At 44.4% G+C, this 16,785-nt stretch overlaps 1 protein-coding gene across 1 annotated transcript in view; it reads right to left on the bottom strand.

The window, feature by feature from the left end:
* LOC134457890 (solute carrier family 2, facilitated glucose transporter member 11-like) overlaps positions 1-16,785 on the bottom strand; it is a 33,369-nt gene extending 16,584 nt beyond the window's left edge. Inside the window, exons 1-5 of the mRNA XM_063209895.1 lie at positions 16,402-16,785; positions 3,741-3,839; positions 3,106-3,266; positions 2,758-2,882; positions 2,466-2,595 (exon numbers count right to left, since the gene is read on the bottom strand). Coding sequence (XP_063065965.1) covers positions 2,466-2,595; positions 2,758-2,882; positions 3,106-3,266; positions 3,741-3,839; positions 16,402-16,461 — 575 coding nt within the window. The 5' untranslated portion in view covers positions 16,462-16,785. The remainder of the gene's footprint in view (positions 1-2,465; positions 2,596-2,757; positions 2,883-3,105; positions 3,267-3,740; positions 3,840-16,401) is intronic.

Here is a 16,785-nt window from a genome sequence, read left to right as displayed (position 1 = left end):
ACACGGTTCTCATCTCGCTTGTCATCCTGGGTTCGCTCGAACCTCCGGTCTGCTCGACCAGCGATTCTGGTGGCCTTCTCTGGAAAGAGACGTACGAGAATTCGTCCGTGCCTGTCACACATGCAACCAGAATAAGTCATCAAACCAGCCCCCCGCTGGATTGCTCCAACCTCTGCCTGTTCCAACCCGGCCCTGGTCCCACATCTCACTGGACTTTGTCACAGGTCTGCCCCAGTCTGATGGAAAGACAGTCATTCTTACTGTAGTGGACAGGTTCAGCAAGATGGCACACTTTGTCCCCCTCCCGAAGCTGCCAACTGCCAAGGAGACTGCCCAGGTGGTCATAGAGCAGGTTTTCCGTATACATGGACTACCCAGAGATGTTGTCTCCGACCGGGGTCCACAATTTTCCTCCACCTTTTGGAAAGAGTTCTGCAGTCTGCTGGGGGCAACGGTCAGCCTGACCTCCGGATTCCACCCCCAGTCCAACGGCCAGTCGGAACGCGCAAACCAGGAGTTGGAAAAGGCACTCAGATGCATGGCTTCTCGTAACCCTCACTCCTGGGCGCATCAGCTGACGTGGGTGGAATATGCCCACACTCCCTGACTGCTCCGCCATCGGCATGTCGCCTTCCAGTGCGTGTACGGCTATCAGCCACCCCTGTTTCACAGCCGGAGGGTGAGGTCACCTGCCCATCCTGCCCTTGCCTATTCCCGCCGATGCCGCCGCACTTGGGCACGAGCCCGGACCACGCTCCTTAAGTCCGCTGCCACGTATGCCACTGGGTGCCAACCGTCGCAGAAACTCCTGCTCCTGCCTATTGTGTGGGACAAAAGGTTTGGCTATCTGCCAAAGATCTGCCACTGCGTGTAGAGTCACGGAAGCTGGCCCCACGATTCCTCGGGCCATTTCCCATCCCGAGATTATCGGTCCGACCGCTGTTCGTCTCCAACTGCCGAGGTCCATGAGGGTGCATCCTACGTTCCATGCGTCCAAGGTCAAGCCGTTCCACGAGAGCCCCCTGGTTGCGGCTTCGCCTCCTCCCCCGCCTCCACGCATCGTCGATGGAGGTCCGGTGTACTCTGTCCGGCGTCTGCTCCGGTCCCGCCGTAGAGGTAGGGGCATCCACTACCTTGTCGACTGGGACGGTTATGGACCTGAGGAGAGAACCTGGGTGCCTGCCAGCCGGATTGTGGACCGAAGCCTTATCACCGACTTCCACCGTCTGCACCCGGATCAACCCGCTATCCGTAGGGGCCGTCCCAGAGGGGTCCCTAGCCGTCCAGCCCGCCCGGCTGCCTGTCCTGTGTCTGGCCCTGACCCTGTCTCTGTGCCTGTCCCGCCTCCTGACCACGGCCCTCCGGCCCCCTCCGACGATGAGGGTGCTCGCTCGGACCGCTCAGAGGAGTTCTAGCCCTCCTCCGGCTCCCCTCCGCCTCCCCGACGTGGTGTTACTCTTGGGACTTCTGGGGCCGTCCCTTAGGGGGGGGGTTCTGTCATGGGCTCTCTCACCTGGCCTGGTAACTCTCTCTAATTGAGATCAATTATCTGCCTCTCTGCTCACTACTCACTCTGCTCTGTCTAATTAGCTTCACCTGTGTCTGCTCTGCTCTGCTCTGATCTGTTCTCATTAACCCACCAGCTGCACTGCATTTCCTGCTCATCACCAACAGTATTTAAAGCCCTGTTTTTCAGTCTACCTTTGTCAGAACGTCTGCGAAGCCTGCACCCTGCTTGTCTAAGCTCTACTCCTGACCCTGAACCCGACCTGCCTGTGCTCTGCTCTGCTCTCCTGACCCGGAAACCCGACCTGCCTTTTGTCCCCGACTCTGTCTACTCTTCTGCCCTGAACCTCGACCTGCCTTTGCCCTCTGGATCTCCAACTATTCTCAACCCCGGTAAATCTGACCTGCCTTCTTCCTTGTGACTTCGATTTCCGCATTGCCCTGAACTGTACTCCTGCACCCCATTCATTCTGCCCTGTTGTGTGTGTGTTCCCCCCCAGGATTCTTCCATCCGGAGTCTTTTTCCATCATCTCCATAGGAGCCACTTCTGCCGACGGGGGGGGCACACACACACAGGAACCTCTGGAACCTCTGCCATCCCGGTAACCTCTACAAACCCTGGAAACCTCCTTCTCCCAATCCCCTTTCCCCTGAACTTTAATAAACACCCCAAAACGTGACGCATTTGTGGTCCGCGTCTGTCTGTACCGTGACACCTTGGACATTACCTGGATGTATTTTGTTCACGAAAATGTAATTGATTTTCAACAGAATTAGTCATTTTGTTGCTGTTTTTGACAAACTTTCAAGAACCAGTGCTACATTACTTGTAGCTATACTGCTGTACTGACTCCTTACTCTGTACTTGCTTGAATGTCCTCCTTGTAATTCGCTTTGTTCAAAAGCGTCTGCTAGATGTAATGTAATGTCTAGAGTTTACTGATCTTCGGTTACTTACTTCAATCCGACTACCTGTGCAATGACAATGCCCAGTGTGACTGATATGGAGGCAGTCATGGCCAAAGCTCCACGTAATGACCTGGGAGCCATTTCGGGAAGGTAAAGGAACTGGACGCACAACCCTACACCTGTACAGAAGAGGAAAAGGATAGCATAGTTAGGCTACCCCTCTGTGTCACAAATCATGATGACATTTTGCTTTAACTTATTACATTATTTAGAAGATATGAAAATTATTACAAAATAAAATATCTGGGATGCTTTTCTGATCAAAAAATTATGAGACATACCTCCGTTTATGCCACTGAGAAATCGGGCAACTATAAGCAGTTCAAACACACGACTAAAATAACTTATTCCAAAAAAGAATGCTGCAAGCAAAGCAAAGATGTTGTTGAGTAGTAGGGCACCTTTCCTGGGAAGAAAACGGGGAACAAATTCATTACTGTATTTGTCATCCAATTTTACAAGGAAATTTGTCCAAAATGAGAGAGCTGCAGTATTCTTGGGTACATTTCTCGAAAGCGTAGTGTATGCTTATTATGTGATTTGATTTGATATGATGTGACATGAATTATATGAGTATTAAATGAACAAACGAAAGTATGAAATGAACATAATAAACATGCAGCACCAACCTCCCATACTTGTTGGCCAGTGTTCCACCGACCCAAGAGCCCACTAGTCCCCCAAGAGTGAAGATAGACACAATAATGGACCAGAAGAGGGTAAGTAGCTCCTCTGATATTGCAGACTCGTATCTCTCCGTCCATGTTTGGTTAATGAACGTCCTCACAGACTGATGTAATGAGAAACAGAGTGATAGTCAGAGACCTGTCTGAGAGCACTGAGAATACTGTATGATTAGGCTAATCATAGAGTATTCTCAGCGTTCTCAGACATACCGTACATATTCTGACTATCACTCTGTTTCTCATTAGCATGCAGGACTCTAAATGAAAAATTTTCGTCACCTGCGAGAATGGTTTGTAGATGTTAATCTCACTAGCCAAGCACACACTCATTAATGGGTCAAAGTGGCTAGTCACTTTTTTCTACCAGCCAAACTGAAATGTCACCAGCATTTGGCCAGTTGGCTGGTGTTAATTTAGAGCCCTGCCTGCGAGGACTCCAGGTTCTTCTAGAAGATGATTGATCTCTATCACAAGGTTAATTTAACCTGGATTACAATTGAAGCCAAAGCTGTCAGCAGCCCTACAGTTTAAAGGGCATCTGCATTGCATCATCATTTAAACATTTTATACATTCTTACCATGGAGGGTGAATTTACGATAGATATGTTATATCCATTCTGAAATGCCCCTCCTATGCAAGTTGCACAGGCCGTAAAAATCAGGGATGTGCTTGGAGTCTGAAAATAAACAAAGAGGTGGAGGTTGAGAGGTGGAGCGTGCGACTTGTGTTTCCCAACGTTCTTCAGTGAATATAATGGATACGTGACATTGGCTCTACTACTCTACTCTACACTACTCATATTCTTTCAGTGATTCCTTCGGTGAAAAATGGTCCAGGCATTTTTGCATGGCTCCGTCTTAATTGTGGGCTAGTCTTTAAGAAAATACTGTCAGCCTACTGGAAACGCCCTGTACACCAAACTACCAGTGCAGGCCTGTATTACATTGACATTTCAAAGCCCCATGGACAAATGTCTGAAAACAAGTATAAATAGTCTAATTTCTAGTTCTAAATTCCAGTTAAAAAGTACTAGTTATTAGGTGATTTTTGCTTTCATTTTTTTGCATTGTGCCATGTGCGATATACCTTCTGCCTGTGGTCTTAACTCAGGCATTGCCACTCAGACTACTGGCTATCGGGCTCAGGGGTAGAGTTCATAAAGCCAGCTGTTTCAACAAATTGGCTGAAACAAATCAGCAGCAGGCAGGACTTTTACTTTTTGAAGTTACGATGCCAGCCTGGTGCTATGTTAACATGTACACATGTAAATAAATAAGTTCTTAAGAATGATGTGGCTTAGGGGAGGGTGGGGTAAATTAAGCCACAGGGTAAGTTGAGCCACCCCCTTTTTCTTGAAAATGGCTAATACATCTTAACATGTCACCACATTCTAAGGTGATGGAAATTAAATCCTTTTCTAAAACTTGTGAAAAAGAGAAGCATGTGCCAAATTTGGCAAGAGAGATATTCGTGAAAATTTGTTTTTTTAACTCTTTAAAGGGGCACTAGGTAGGATAACGTAATTTGTGTGGCGCCCGTGGCATGCCTGTCTCAAAATCTACAACGTAATGAAAAAATGCTGTTCAAATAAACTCGCTGTGACACTGTTTTTCATCACAGATGATATAGAGCAAACAAAAATAGAAAAATTTTTGGTCACATCATGTTTGGAATGTGACTTAATAAGCTGCTATATGACTTAAATTTAGCCACTTAATGTTCAGAAGAATTTTATACATTTTTGCCATCTTTTACGCCAAGGGGTTACAATTATTTCCCAGTTTGTGCTAAACAAACAGAAAGGTACGAGTCTGGAGTATGTCACTAAATAGTCAAAACTGCAATCTAATGTAGGCTACTGTCACAAAAATACTTAAAATAAAACACAAAAACTCTTGAAAAAATGGAGAAAATGAATGTTAATCCAAATAAATATCAGTGTAGCACATTGTGAAAGCAATTATCCCGCTCAGACACAAAAAAATCGCCTCAATTATTGGAAAAAGTCCAGCACAAAGGACAGCCAGGGGCCGTTCCAGACATTCATTCTTGGGGTGGTAAAGGGGTGGAGAAGTGTATTTCAGGGGGGCATGCTCCTACACTAAGGGAAAATTATAAACGCTATATAATCGACACACACAATTATGTGATACAGTGAATCCCTTAAAGTGAAACCCTGCAACCTAAAGTTCTATGTCTGAAATGATGTCAAGCATTAAGGCTATTGGTAGAGAGAGTAGAGAGTAGAGAGAGTAGGGAGAGAGAGTAGAGTCGTTTATTTGTCACATACAAAGCCATAACCAAGGTTACAGCTTGTAGTGAAATGATGGTTCTGGTAAAACTCCACATCGTGCAGAAACAAATCGTTAGATTAAATGTCAACATAAATACACATATTAAAGAAATAAGTAGTAGGCCTATAGAAAATGTCCATGGTGTCAGATTGTTCATACCCAGGTGAAAAACCCATATACTTAAAGTGTACTTTTTTTGACCGTACTTAGTACAAAGTGTACTATTTTCGGCGATTTAAAGTGCGCTTCATTGCACTATTAGTGTGCTGAAGCACTACTAAAGCAGTACTTCAGCACACTTGCAGCACACTGAGGATGCTAAATTGGCACCGCTTTTGGACAACTTTAAGTGCACTACAAGCATACTTTTGAAAGTATGCTCCAAACACGCTTTTCATGCATTCGTATGGCATTAATAGTGTGCTTGAGTACACTTCTATAACATTTTATTGTTACTAGAAGTACAATAAAAGTATATTAACTTCATGCTTCTTTGGACTACATTGGAACATTTTAAGTCTGTAAAAAGCACATCATATTAAGTATTGTAAATATATAACAGGTACTTGAAGTATATTTACAGTACACTCCCAAGTACATGAAATAATATAAATGTATTAGTACAATCCATGCTGGTCCTCAGAGCTTGTACATTACACACAGCCACATGTCACAGTAGTGATACAGTATGCATGCCTAGCACGACTGACATTTACAATCATTGCATTGTTACAGAGATTTCAGATACACATTTCACTTTATTTCATTCTTGTTCCACCTTCCTGTAGTTGATCATTTGAATTGATCACCAATGGTGACTTTTTATTCTTTGTTTGAACAACTAGTCCAACTTACCTCTCACCATGATATCATGGGAAGTGTGAGTCTATATATACCAGAACATATACGTGACCATCATAATGACGGTGGGAACATGGCCATTTTTTGTGTACCACTTTAAAATGTTAAAAAACTCTAAAATAACGCAGAATATAACAATGAGTAATATTTTCATGCAAACCAAAGATATTCCTTNGAGGTCAATGGCTTTCTGTTTGAGAAATTGAGCTCCAAGAAGTGCATTACATGATGGTACATGCATGATGATGCATGATGGGTAAATGCACTTTGTGTAAGCACACTTTGAATATATTTGGATGAAGCACACATCATGGGTGCACTTAGAAAAAAGTATACTTCCAATATGTTAAAGTGATTTACTTTAAAGCGCACTATAGAAAATCACACTTCGAAGTCACTTGGGTGAAGTATAATCAAAGTGCACTTAAAAAAAAGTGCAATTGCAATATGTTATTAAAAAATACACTTTTAGTAAGTTCACTATTAGAACACTATTAGTATATTCCTCTAAATACACTTTAGCCAAACATCTTCTAAGTGCACTTTATGTATGGTTCGCAAAGTGTACTTTCTTTGAGAGCAACTTAATTACATCTAATTTTAAGTACACTTTAAATAAGCATATTGTAAACATACTTTTTCATAGCACAAAAAGTGTGAGTGCGCTTTTAACATGCTAAGTACACTTCAGTCGTGCTTTTATTGTACTAAATTGAACCACTTTTTCACCTGGGTAGATGTGTCGATCGAGGCGAGAGTTGGACGGATCGCTTTACAAAGCAGACAGCTGTGCGGTGTCCGAGGCTCCTGGGTGGATACGGTGCTAGATGAGACGGAGACTACATCGCGGGTGGCAAAACTGCAGGCTCTCACCCCACGCTGTACACGGTGATGGTCTCCACATTCATCTGGTGTCCGCGGACCATTTGTAGTAGTGCGAGGCTTGTCGGGATGATGTTCTTTCTCTGCCGGGCCGGTTGGTATGCGGTATTGGCTATGCGCATTCTGATCTCCATGGAGTTCCGTTGCGCTGCGGTGATCCGACAACATCGATTTCGATTTAAGGTCAACAAAAATGCAGACGGCAATAAATAGCACTAAAAAGTGCTGTAGAAACACATCGTCATATCTGTCCAAAATATAGACTTCATATGGACTAAGTAGGTTTGAAGAGATGAAAAATTGCACGGTTTTGACGGAGTTACCAGAGAGGCAGCCAAACAATGCGGCGCCATCAGGTCACAATCAGGGCTCTTAATTGGGGTGGCAAATCATATTTCTGGAGGGGCAAATGCCACCCCCTGCCACCCCTTAGAACTGCCCCTGAGGACAGCTAGAAAAAAATCTCATGCTGTGGATGTCTCTCCACACAGGCCAGAAAAAGTGCATCTTGGCCGGGTATCAATCAAGATTGAGAGATTGAGAGTCAGACAACACAAACAGCTTGTAGCCCCATTTCGATGGCTTATCTTTACAGTATTGGCGGATTCCTATCCTGGCATGAGAGGCGACCATGCGTTCATCGATTGCGATGTTTTGGCTTGGCTGGAAGTTGGCCATACAGGTCTCACGGATATCGTTGTATAATGGCTTTATCTTCTGAAGCCGGTCGAACTCAAGGCTGCCTTTTCGAGCCGCATTGCGGTCGACCTCTTCGGGATCAGATAGGTGGAGACTAGTTGAAATTCGTCTGAATTTATAGCCAGACATGGTTAGTCTGGCTCTCGCTGACGGTGCGTGTGTGTAGCTCTGTAGCCCCCTGGTGGAGAGCTGTGGAGAGCTACACAAACTTCCGTCTGGAACACTGCTGTTGGCATACCGGTCTCCGGACAGAAAATATCCGGAGCATTTATTGCTTAAATATCCTACGGCAGCTCGCATTGATGAATCACAGGACAGATTATAGACTATATTGACTCTTTGAACAGAAAACGTTTTGGAGGAATTTGCGGGTGGTTTGTAGCAATATGCACCATTTGTTTTGTGACTCGAGAACGGCGTGCTAACTTCAGTGCTACCAGACCTAGTTTGTGTACACGAACGCACCGTCTGTGACAACCAGGCTAAGACATGGTTGAGCCTGCCCAAGGAAAGCTGTACAAGGCTGACCTCCTCCTGTAGTCTGTAAGAGCTGGTGCATGAACAAGCCCCATGTAAATTATCAGAGATAGATAATTGAGCATATCTGAGATGGCAATATCTTCCCAATCCAGCAGATGCTTACGTCTTCCAAACGTGTTGGTGTTTTTCAGCACCGTTTGTAAAACTGCCTCGGGAATGAAAAGGCGGAAGAGTTCCAAGATGCTAGAATTTCCCCCATTAATACCTTGCGGACCAGGCGTTCGAGTTGGTCTAAAGATGGGTTGTTGTGGGAGTATATCTTGTACCTCTGTGTCCTGCCATCCACGTCCATCTTCAATTTGGGGCAATGCTCTATCTGTTCCTCGTTGCCTTCCACGGTGACAGGCTACACCTCTTCCTCTACCTCTGCCCCTTTCCTTGCCACTGCCAGGAGGTCTGCCTGGAGGTGTGCCTACTCCTCTCCCATATATGCTCTTAGCTGGAGGCGTGTATTCAGCTCTGTAATAGAAACTAAGCACAGTTTTGTTACCACGTCCGAGAAGCCCTTGACCCGGCTGTCTCGTTGCCCAGCCAGCCATCACCACTGTGATACACATCGGTACTCACGTTTTAGAATCAGAAGAAGCTCTACCCTCCAGCGAAGCGTTCTCCAGATCCGTATTCACTTCGGTGTCTGAATCGCTTTCAGCTTCTAGTCCAGGAGCCCGGGGGGGTCTACCTAGTTGGGAAGGTTACCAATTTTTATGGGTACTATGATGTCTGGCATGGTCCCCAGATAGAGGAACAGCACGTCTGCCGGGTTCCCTCGGGTGGGTGTGGCAAGGAGGGGGTAAAACTGGCACCCAAAAAATGGGCTAGATCAGTTGGTGAGGTTACCACTTGGAACCTGTTGAAAATTGTTCATCATAGTCCCCTGATAGAGAAATGACCACTGCCAGACATTTTTAGTGGTGGGTTACCCCCGGCAGACGCCCCCATATGATGATACCCCCAAAAATGGGCTAGATCAGTTGGTGAGGTTACCACTTGGAACCTGTTGTAAATTGTTTGTCATGGTCCCCTGATTGAGGAATGGCTACTGCCAGACGTTTTTGATGGTGGGCGGGGCTTGCCAGACATCATTAACTGGGGGGTAAAAAATGGGCTAGATCAGTTGGTGAGGTTACCACTTGAAATCTCTTGTAAATTGTTCATCATAGTCCTCTGATAGAGAAATGACCACTGCCAGACATTTTCAGTGGTGGGGGACCCCCGGCAGACGCCCCCATATGATGACATCCCCAATATAGGCTATGTCATTCACATAAGGTTTGAACCAGACATGGTACAAAAAGACAAATGAGACCACTTTTATTTAGATAATTCCAACATGGAGAAATGATTGAAAGGGTCAATATGTTCATAGAAACGTGTTTTAGGACAAAATGACTTTAATTTAACAGATATCACAATTCCGGACAGGAATCAGTGTTTAGGCTTTTAAAAACAATGCAAAGATGACGTGTTTCTGACTTAAAAAGTGCATTTTGTAGGATGGTGGCCAGAATATTTCACTCATTTTTACAATATAATGAACCAATATTTACTATTATGACCAAAGTGCAAAGTTTTGCAGCTAAAAATGTCCATTTCAAAATGGCAGACAATTGAGAAGTTCCCCCTTTGCATGTATTTAAAGTGCAATTTTCTCAGCCATAATGAATACTTAGAATTTCATGGTGGTGGTTAATATTCATAAAAATGTAATATTTTGAATGGGCAGTATGAATTCTGGGAAATAAACAACCAAATAAATTACACAATGCACCTATAAGCAATTCATGGACAAAATATACTGACATTGAAGGCCTGTGATTTGTATTAAGAAATTGCACTATATGCACTACTGCACCACTGTATGTTAACAGCTATTTGAAATTTCAGTTCTGAATATTTAAATAATATTCATGTAAATTGGGCCACTTTTTTGCATATAAGCGAATGGCCCAAAGTGGCCCAATTTACCTGAATTCCCCAACATAGACATACACAGGACTGACATTAACTGACAGACATTAAAGTGCAAGACAGGACCAGTAACAGTATTCAAGTATTGAGAAATAATAAAGTGATGAACAAATAAATAGAGCTGTGCGTGCGTGCGTGCGTGTGTGTGTGTGTTTTGCAGGGCCCAAGCAGTTCTTGTGAGGTATGTAGGTAAAGCTGCAGTCACATAGTACAGTTCCATAGGTATAGCTGTGTATGTAGGCCTATCTGTGCAAACAAATAATATATCCTTAAGTACACAACAAAATTCATGTCAAACTACAGCAGCCATAAATACATACTAGAGCCCATACATTATCAGCAGCAGTAATAAAAGTAGTAACTATATCTTGGAGAACAGAGTGGGTTTCGTGCACATAGCAAACAGTGCTAAGACTTGATGCAGTTGTTTTAGGGGGGTGATCTGTGTTCTGAGTCAATCCTATTTCTACACTGCTGTTGTATCCCGCTGCTGGATTGTAAACTCTCCTATGGCCTCCTCCATGTCCCTTGGTGTACTGGCATGTCTCCTGGCATCCCATCCATGTTGTGGACTCTGGTAGAGGACCCAGCAACCTTACTTGCCACAGAGCACATTATGGGCCAACTTGAATGAGTGGCACTAGCTGAACAAATGTTCATGATGGATGGGAGGTGAAATTGCCCACTCAACTTTACCCAGGAAGCAGTGGCATTGGTGGGCTTAATCAATGATGAAGGGTTGTTCCAGCAGATGTCCTCCCTAGGAATTTTGCGTAGTTCACTCTCTATACACCAGTAACAAAGTCAGTGATGGGTGCTGTGTGGATGGTCAGTGACCCAGCTTGCACATTCTGTACATGATATATACTATTATGGTGTTGAATGCTGAATTGAAGTATATGCCCAGCATCCTCACATATCAAAGCATTCTCTCATATTACTCATTTTGTCCAGGTAAGGGCTGGGTGGATGGCATAAATCACCTCCTCTGTGGAACATTTGACTGAGAATATACAATATCAACAAGAAGAGGCCCTGGGTGGGTGGATGAATTTGTTATTGGATTGGATGTCTGACACACACGCACACGCCAATGGAACTGCACATGTGCATGCTATACCTCACAGCAACAGCCTGAACACCTGCAATATGTAACACACCCTGCTGCTGTGTATGCCTATGTTGAGTATTTTGATTCTAAATCTTCAGAGCTGCTGGAAAGTGAGAATTGCAAATTGCTGTTAACATACAATGGTGCAGTAGTGCATGTAGTAGTGCAATTTCTCAGTACCATCCTTAGTACCTTCAAAATCAGCGCAATTTATCCACAAATTGCTTTAAGGTGCTCTGTGGAATATTTAAGCATGTAAGTATTCATTATGACTAGGAAAAGTGCATTTTCCATACATGAAAAGGGGGATCTTCTCCATTGTCTGCAATTTTGAAAGAGACATTTTTAGCTGCAAAAGTTACTGTACTTTGGTCATAACAGTAAATATTGGTTTTATTATTTTGTAAATATTAATTAAATATGCTGGCCACCATTCTTTGAAATCAGAAACATGTCATGTTTGTATTGATTTTGAAAGCCTGCCCACTGGTTCCAATCCGGATTTAAATTGAAGTCATTTTTGTCCTAAAAAGTACCCAAAACATGTTTCTATGAATATATTGACCCTTCCAATCATTTCTCCATGTTGGAATTATCTAAATAAAAGCGGTCTCATTTGTCTTTTTGTACCATGTCTGGTTCAAACCTTATGTGAATGACATAGCCTATATTGGGGATGTCATCATAAGGGGGCGTCTGCCGGGGGTAACCCACCACTGAAAATGTCTGGCAGTGGTCATTTCTCTATCAGAGGACTATGATGAACAATTTACAAGAGATTTCAAGTGGTAACCTCACCAACTGATCTAGCCCATTTTTTACCCTCCAGTTAATGATGTCTGGCAAGCCCCGCCCACCATCAAAAATGTCTGGCAGTGGCCATTCCTCAATCAGGGGACCATGACAAACAATTTACAACAGGTTCCAAGTGGTAACCTCACCAACTGATCTAGCCCATTTTTGGGGGTATCATCATACGGGGGCGTCTGCCGGGGGTAACCCACCACTAAAAATGTCTGGCAGTGGTCATTTCTCTATCAGGGGACTATGATGAACAATTTTCAACAGGTTCCAAGTGGTAACCTCACCAACTGATCTAGCCCATTTTTTGGGTGCCAGTTTTACCCCCTCCTTGCCACACCCACCCGAGGGAACCCGGCAGACGTGCTGTTCCTCTATCTGGGGACCATGCCAGACATCATAGTACCCATAAAAATTGGTAACCTTCCCAACTAGGTAGACCCCCCCGGGCTCCTGGACTATTCCCATTCAGTGCCTGAATCGCTTTCAATCTCCCATTCAATGTCTGTTTCGTCTATGTCGATGGAGCTTGTTGGTTCCGAGCTCGCCTCCGTGGTGGCGCACATTCTTTTCCAAGGTTTTTGTGACATTACGCAGATATTAGCCAACTTGTCAAACACAAGCAGGTAATTGGAGTGCTTCTGGGTCTTCACCTTTTTTCCTTGGTGCTCATCAGTGTAGGGGCTCTCAAACTTGGTCCAGAAAGACAGACGCTGAGGCACTCAAGGTTGCATTTTTTTAAACTTTTTTATTTGGCTACAATGCCTACGCGAAGAAGGCCACAAGGGCCGAAACGCGTAGGCATATTATCCAACTTGTTTCGCTCAACCACGCTGGAAAAACATGGCGACAGTCAGGCAGCATGTACAGTTTTACACGCCAGCAGCAATAACAAGCTGCACCTGGCACCAGGTTTGATTGTGAATTTGGTCTTTGATACGCAGGAACGGCCATCCGGGTACTTTGCTCATTACGCCCCTTTGTGGGTGAAAGCAAACCGAATGTCTCACTAAATGAACAGTCCATGCTTCAGCCACGGCTCTCTGGCTATATTATTTGAACAGCCGGCAACACAACACGTTTTCGGCATGTTGTGCGTGAACAACGCTAATCTACAGCTCCTTGTCTTTCGTTTATTCTTTCCCACCACCACCAATTGACTGGCATTGGCTGTTTTCCCCCACAAAAGAGCGTAACGCACATGGAAAACGTCACACCGTTCATGTGTATTGCTAATTGTACCAGGCCGCGGGTCTAATTTATCCCGTCCGCAGGTCTTTGATTGTTAATGGGACCCGTCGGCGGGTCTAATTCCCCGCCCACGGGTGGTAGCGTGTACAATGATAAACCTGCAGCTGCAAACCCCATCCCGCACCTGGTACTTAGCCTTTGTGTGGCCCTGGTAGTGTGGGGGTGTCTACCGAGGCCTAGTGCCCCAGGGCAAGTGCCCCTCGGACGGGCATGGTGGTGTCAATAGCTTTGGCGTCGAGATCTTCAGGTGGACAGAGGGGGTCTCGTGTGCCCCATGCCAGCCCAATCAGGTGCTGTCCTGGTGGGGCAACCTGGCGTCGAGGTGCTGCCATCGTGCCTGGTAGTGGACCTCAAGGTGGAGACAGCTCATGGAGTTGCACCCGCCGGCGGGGCTTTCATCCTGCCGGTGGCGTACGAACGTTAACTGTCTAAAGTATTTTTGCACTTTTATAATAATTTTATAAGCATTTATTTTCATAATTTTGGCAGCAGGGTAAGTTGAGCCATTCGAGACGGGTTGAGCCACTTATCCTAATGGGATGTACAGGATGTACACATCGTCTTTGCAGTGGAGGAGCATGAGGTGAGGAGCATACTGCGGGCCATCAACCCAAGAAAGGCACCCGGGCCCGATGGCATGCTGCATTGTACCATCTGGAGCAGCAGGGGAGTTAAGCTCGGCTGCTTTTCATCGACTTCAGCTCTGCCTTTAATACCATCCTCCCTAGCAGACTGGTGGACAAACTATCAAGCATTGGCATACCACACTCCACCTGCCTTTGGATTAAAGACTTTTAAACAGGCGGCACCCAGCGAGTGCTCATAGGTCATAACACCTCCATGGACCTCAACCTCAGCACTGGCTCGCCGCAGGGATGTGTGTTAAGTCCTCTGCTGTACACACTGTACACCCACGACTGCTCCCCAGTCTACACTAATAACACCATAGTGAATTTTTCTGATGACACCACAGTAGTTGGACTTATTTCTAATAGGGATGAGTCTGCCTACAGAGATGAATAGAGCGCTTGGTGGGGTGGTGCAGAGGAAACAACTTGCTCCTGAACACAGCCAAGACCAAGGAGCTGGTGGTCGATTTCAGGAGGAAGAGGACTGCCATCCAGCCATTTATGATTGAGGGGGTGTGTGTGGGAGAGGGTGTCAGACTTCCGTTTCCTGGGAGTTCACATCAGCGAGGACCTGACCTGGGGTGTCAACACCACTGGGCTAGTGAAGAAGGCACAGCAAAGACTTTATTTCCAAAGAATACTTAGGAAAAACAACATCTGTCAGAAGCTGCTTGTGTCCTTCTAACGCTGCTCAGTGGAGAGCATATTGACATATTATCTTTGTGTGTGGTTCCCAGGCTGCACTGTGGCACAGAGGAAAGAGCTCCAGGGGGTCATAAAGGCTGCAGAGAACATCATTGGCTGCCCTCTTCCATCTTTGGAGGGCCTACACAGCACCAACTGCCTAAAAAAGGCCAAGTGCATTCTGAGAGACACATTCCACCCAGGTCACAGTCTTTTTGAATTGCTGCCATCGGGCAGGAGATTCAGGTCCATGAAGACAAGGACAAACAGACTGAAAAACAGTTTCTATGCAGCGGCCATCACAGAACTGAATTTTGCATCAAAAGCATAGTTTTTATATACATACCATTCTTTTTATTCCATTTTTTATTTTATTTTATTTTTATTTATTTTTGCTTCAACAAGGAATGCACAATTTCATTGTGCTTGTCACAATGACAAATAAAAGACATTGTATTATATTGTATTACGTATAATGGTTGAACACCATGTTGTGATATTTGAGCATAACCAGATAATTTCTTGCATATTATACCCGGGTGAGTTGAGATGAATGACTTTATGCATGTTTCAGCCATCTCAAACTCTCAAACTCAAATCTTCCTTTTTTCTACATTGCGCTCTACATTGTTCGCCATTGTATTCAAACAAAGCTGTAAGGGCCCACAATATGTATTCTTTGGCATAGTTCTTTTGTTTTAATTGTTTTATTTCACAGATTCATTAATTACATTTGTTATAATAAATAAGACTTGTTTAGATTAGCTGAGATTTTTGCTTTGGCTCAACTTACCCCACACATTGTCTCACGGGGTAAGTTGAGCCACCTGACAAAAAAAATATTTTTTTAAAAACCCAAAAATATGTGTATTATATTAGAATAGCAACGTCTGATCACAATGAAACTGTCATAAATGGACTCAGCATCATCAATAACCCTGAATATGACACCAATTTTTTGAAAATGTGATCATTACTAGTAGAGCTATGGGATGGGTAGCTATAGGGCGAAGAAGGGTGTATAACAGGGTCCGAAAATTAGAAACCCATAATTTTTCAGTAGTACGTCCCCAAACAAAGCAAATGAAACAAAACAACAACATGTCCTCGGACAGCCATGGATTGGAAATGGTTGTCTGTGAAGATTTTCATTCAGGTTGTATCCAAAAAAAATAGTTGAAAGCAACAAACTATATTGTTGGAGCTTGAAATCCAAGCTTCCGGTTTCAAGCTCCAAAAAAAACCAGTTGCTTGCAAATAACCGCTGCAGCATGGCAAGGAACTGAGTACTACTGTGGGACATTTGTTGACCCTGTGAAAGACACACACTGTTTCTACCAAGCAGAGGACACATTTCATTTGTCATGGAGCCTATTCTAAATTTGACCTTTATAGTCCACATGTATCAGGTATAACATTGCACCCAGAGCTGTATTAGACTATGGCCACATTATTACCATGGAATAACATGTTAACATGTTTGGTCTATACTTTCAGTGTTAAAAAATAATAACATACCACCCTGTGCCCATGTTCCTCGTGCAGTGCCAAAGGTTTGTCTCCATTTTCTTCCTTCATTTTGAAATCCCTTCTTTGTAGACTGGAGTAGCCTATATGCCTGTTCACCTGGGCTTAGTCTGACTGACTCAGATGTGAACTTAAAAGTAAGATCGAGCTGAATAACATGCAGGTAAGACAAACAAGTTTTGGCTACCCCGGGGTTTAACCTGAAGTTACCCCAAGGGTGAAGCCCCGTTAAGAAATAATCTAGCGACGCCCCCAACTGCTCAAACGTGAAAATGTTGCTCCCGTATTTTCTCAAGAAATATGGGGCTGCCCTGTGTCCCAGTGTGAAGGTTCCTCTATAGGAGAGAAAAAAACCTTGTAAACGAACACTGCATA

This window comes from Engraulis encrasicolus, chromosome 11 (genome assembly GCF_034702125.1).
Source record: "Engraulis encrasicolus isolate BLACKSEA-1 chromosome 11, IST_EnEncr_1.0, whole genome shotgun sequence".
Classification (NCBI taxonomy): domain Eukaryota; kingdom Metazoa; phylum Chordata; class Actinopteri; order Clupeiformes; family Engraulidae; genus Engraulis; species Engraulis encrasicolus.
Note: the sequence above shows the minus strand (reverse complement) of the source record. Positions and strands in the feature narration are given on the sequence as shown.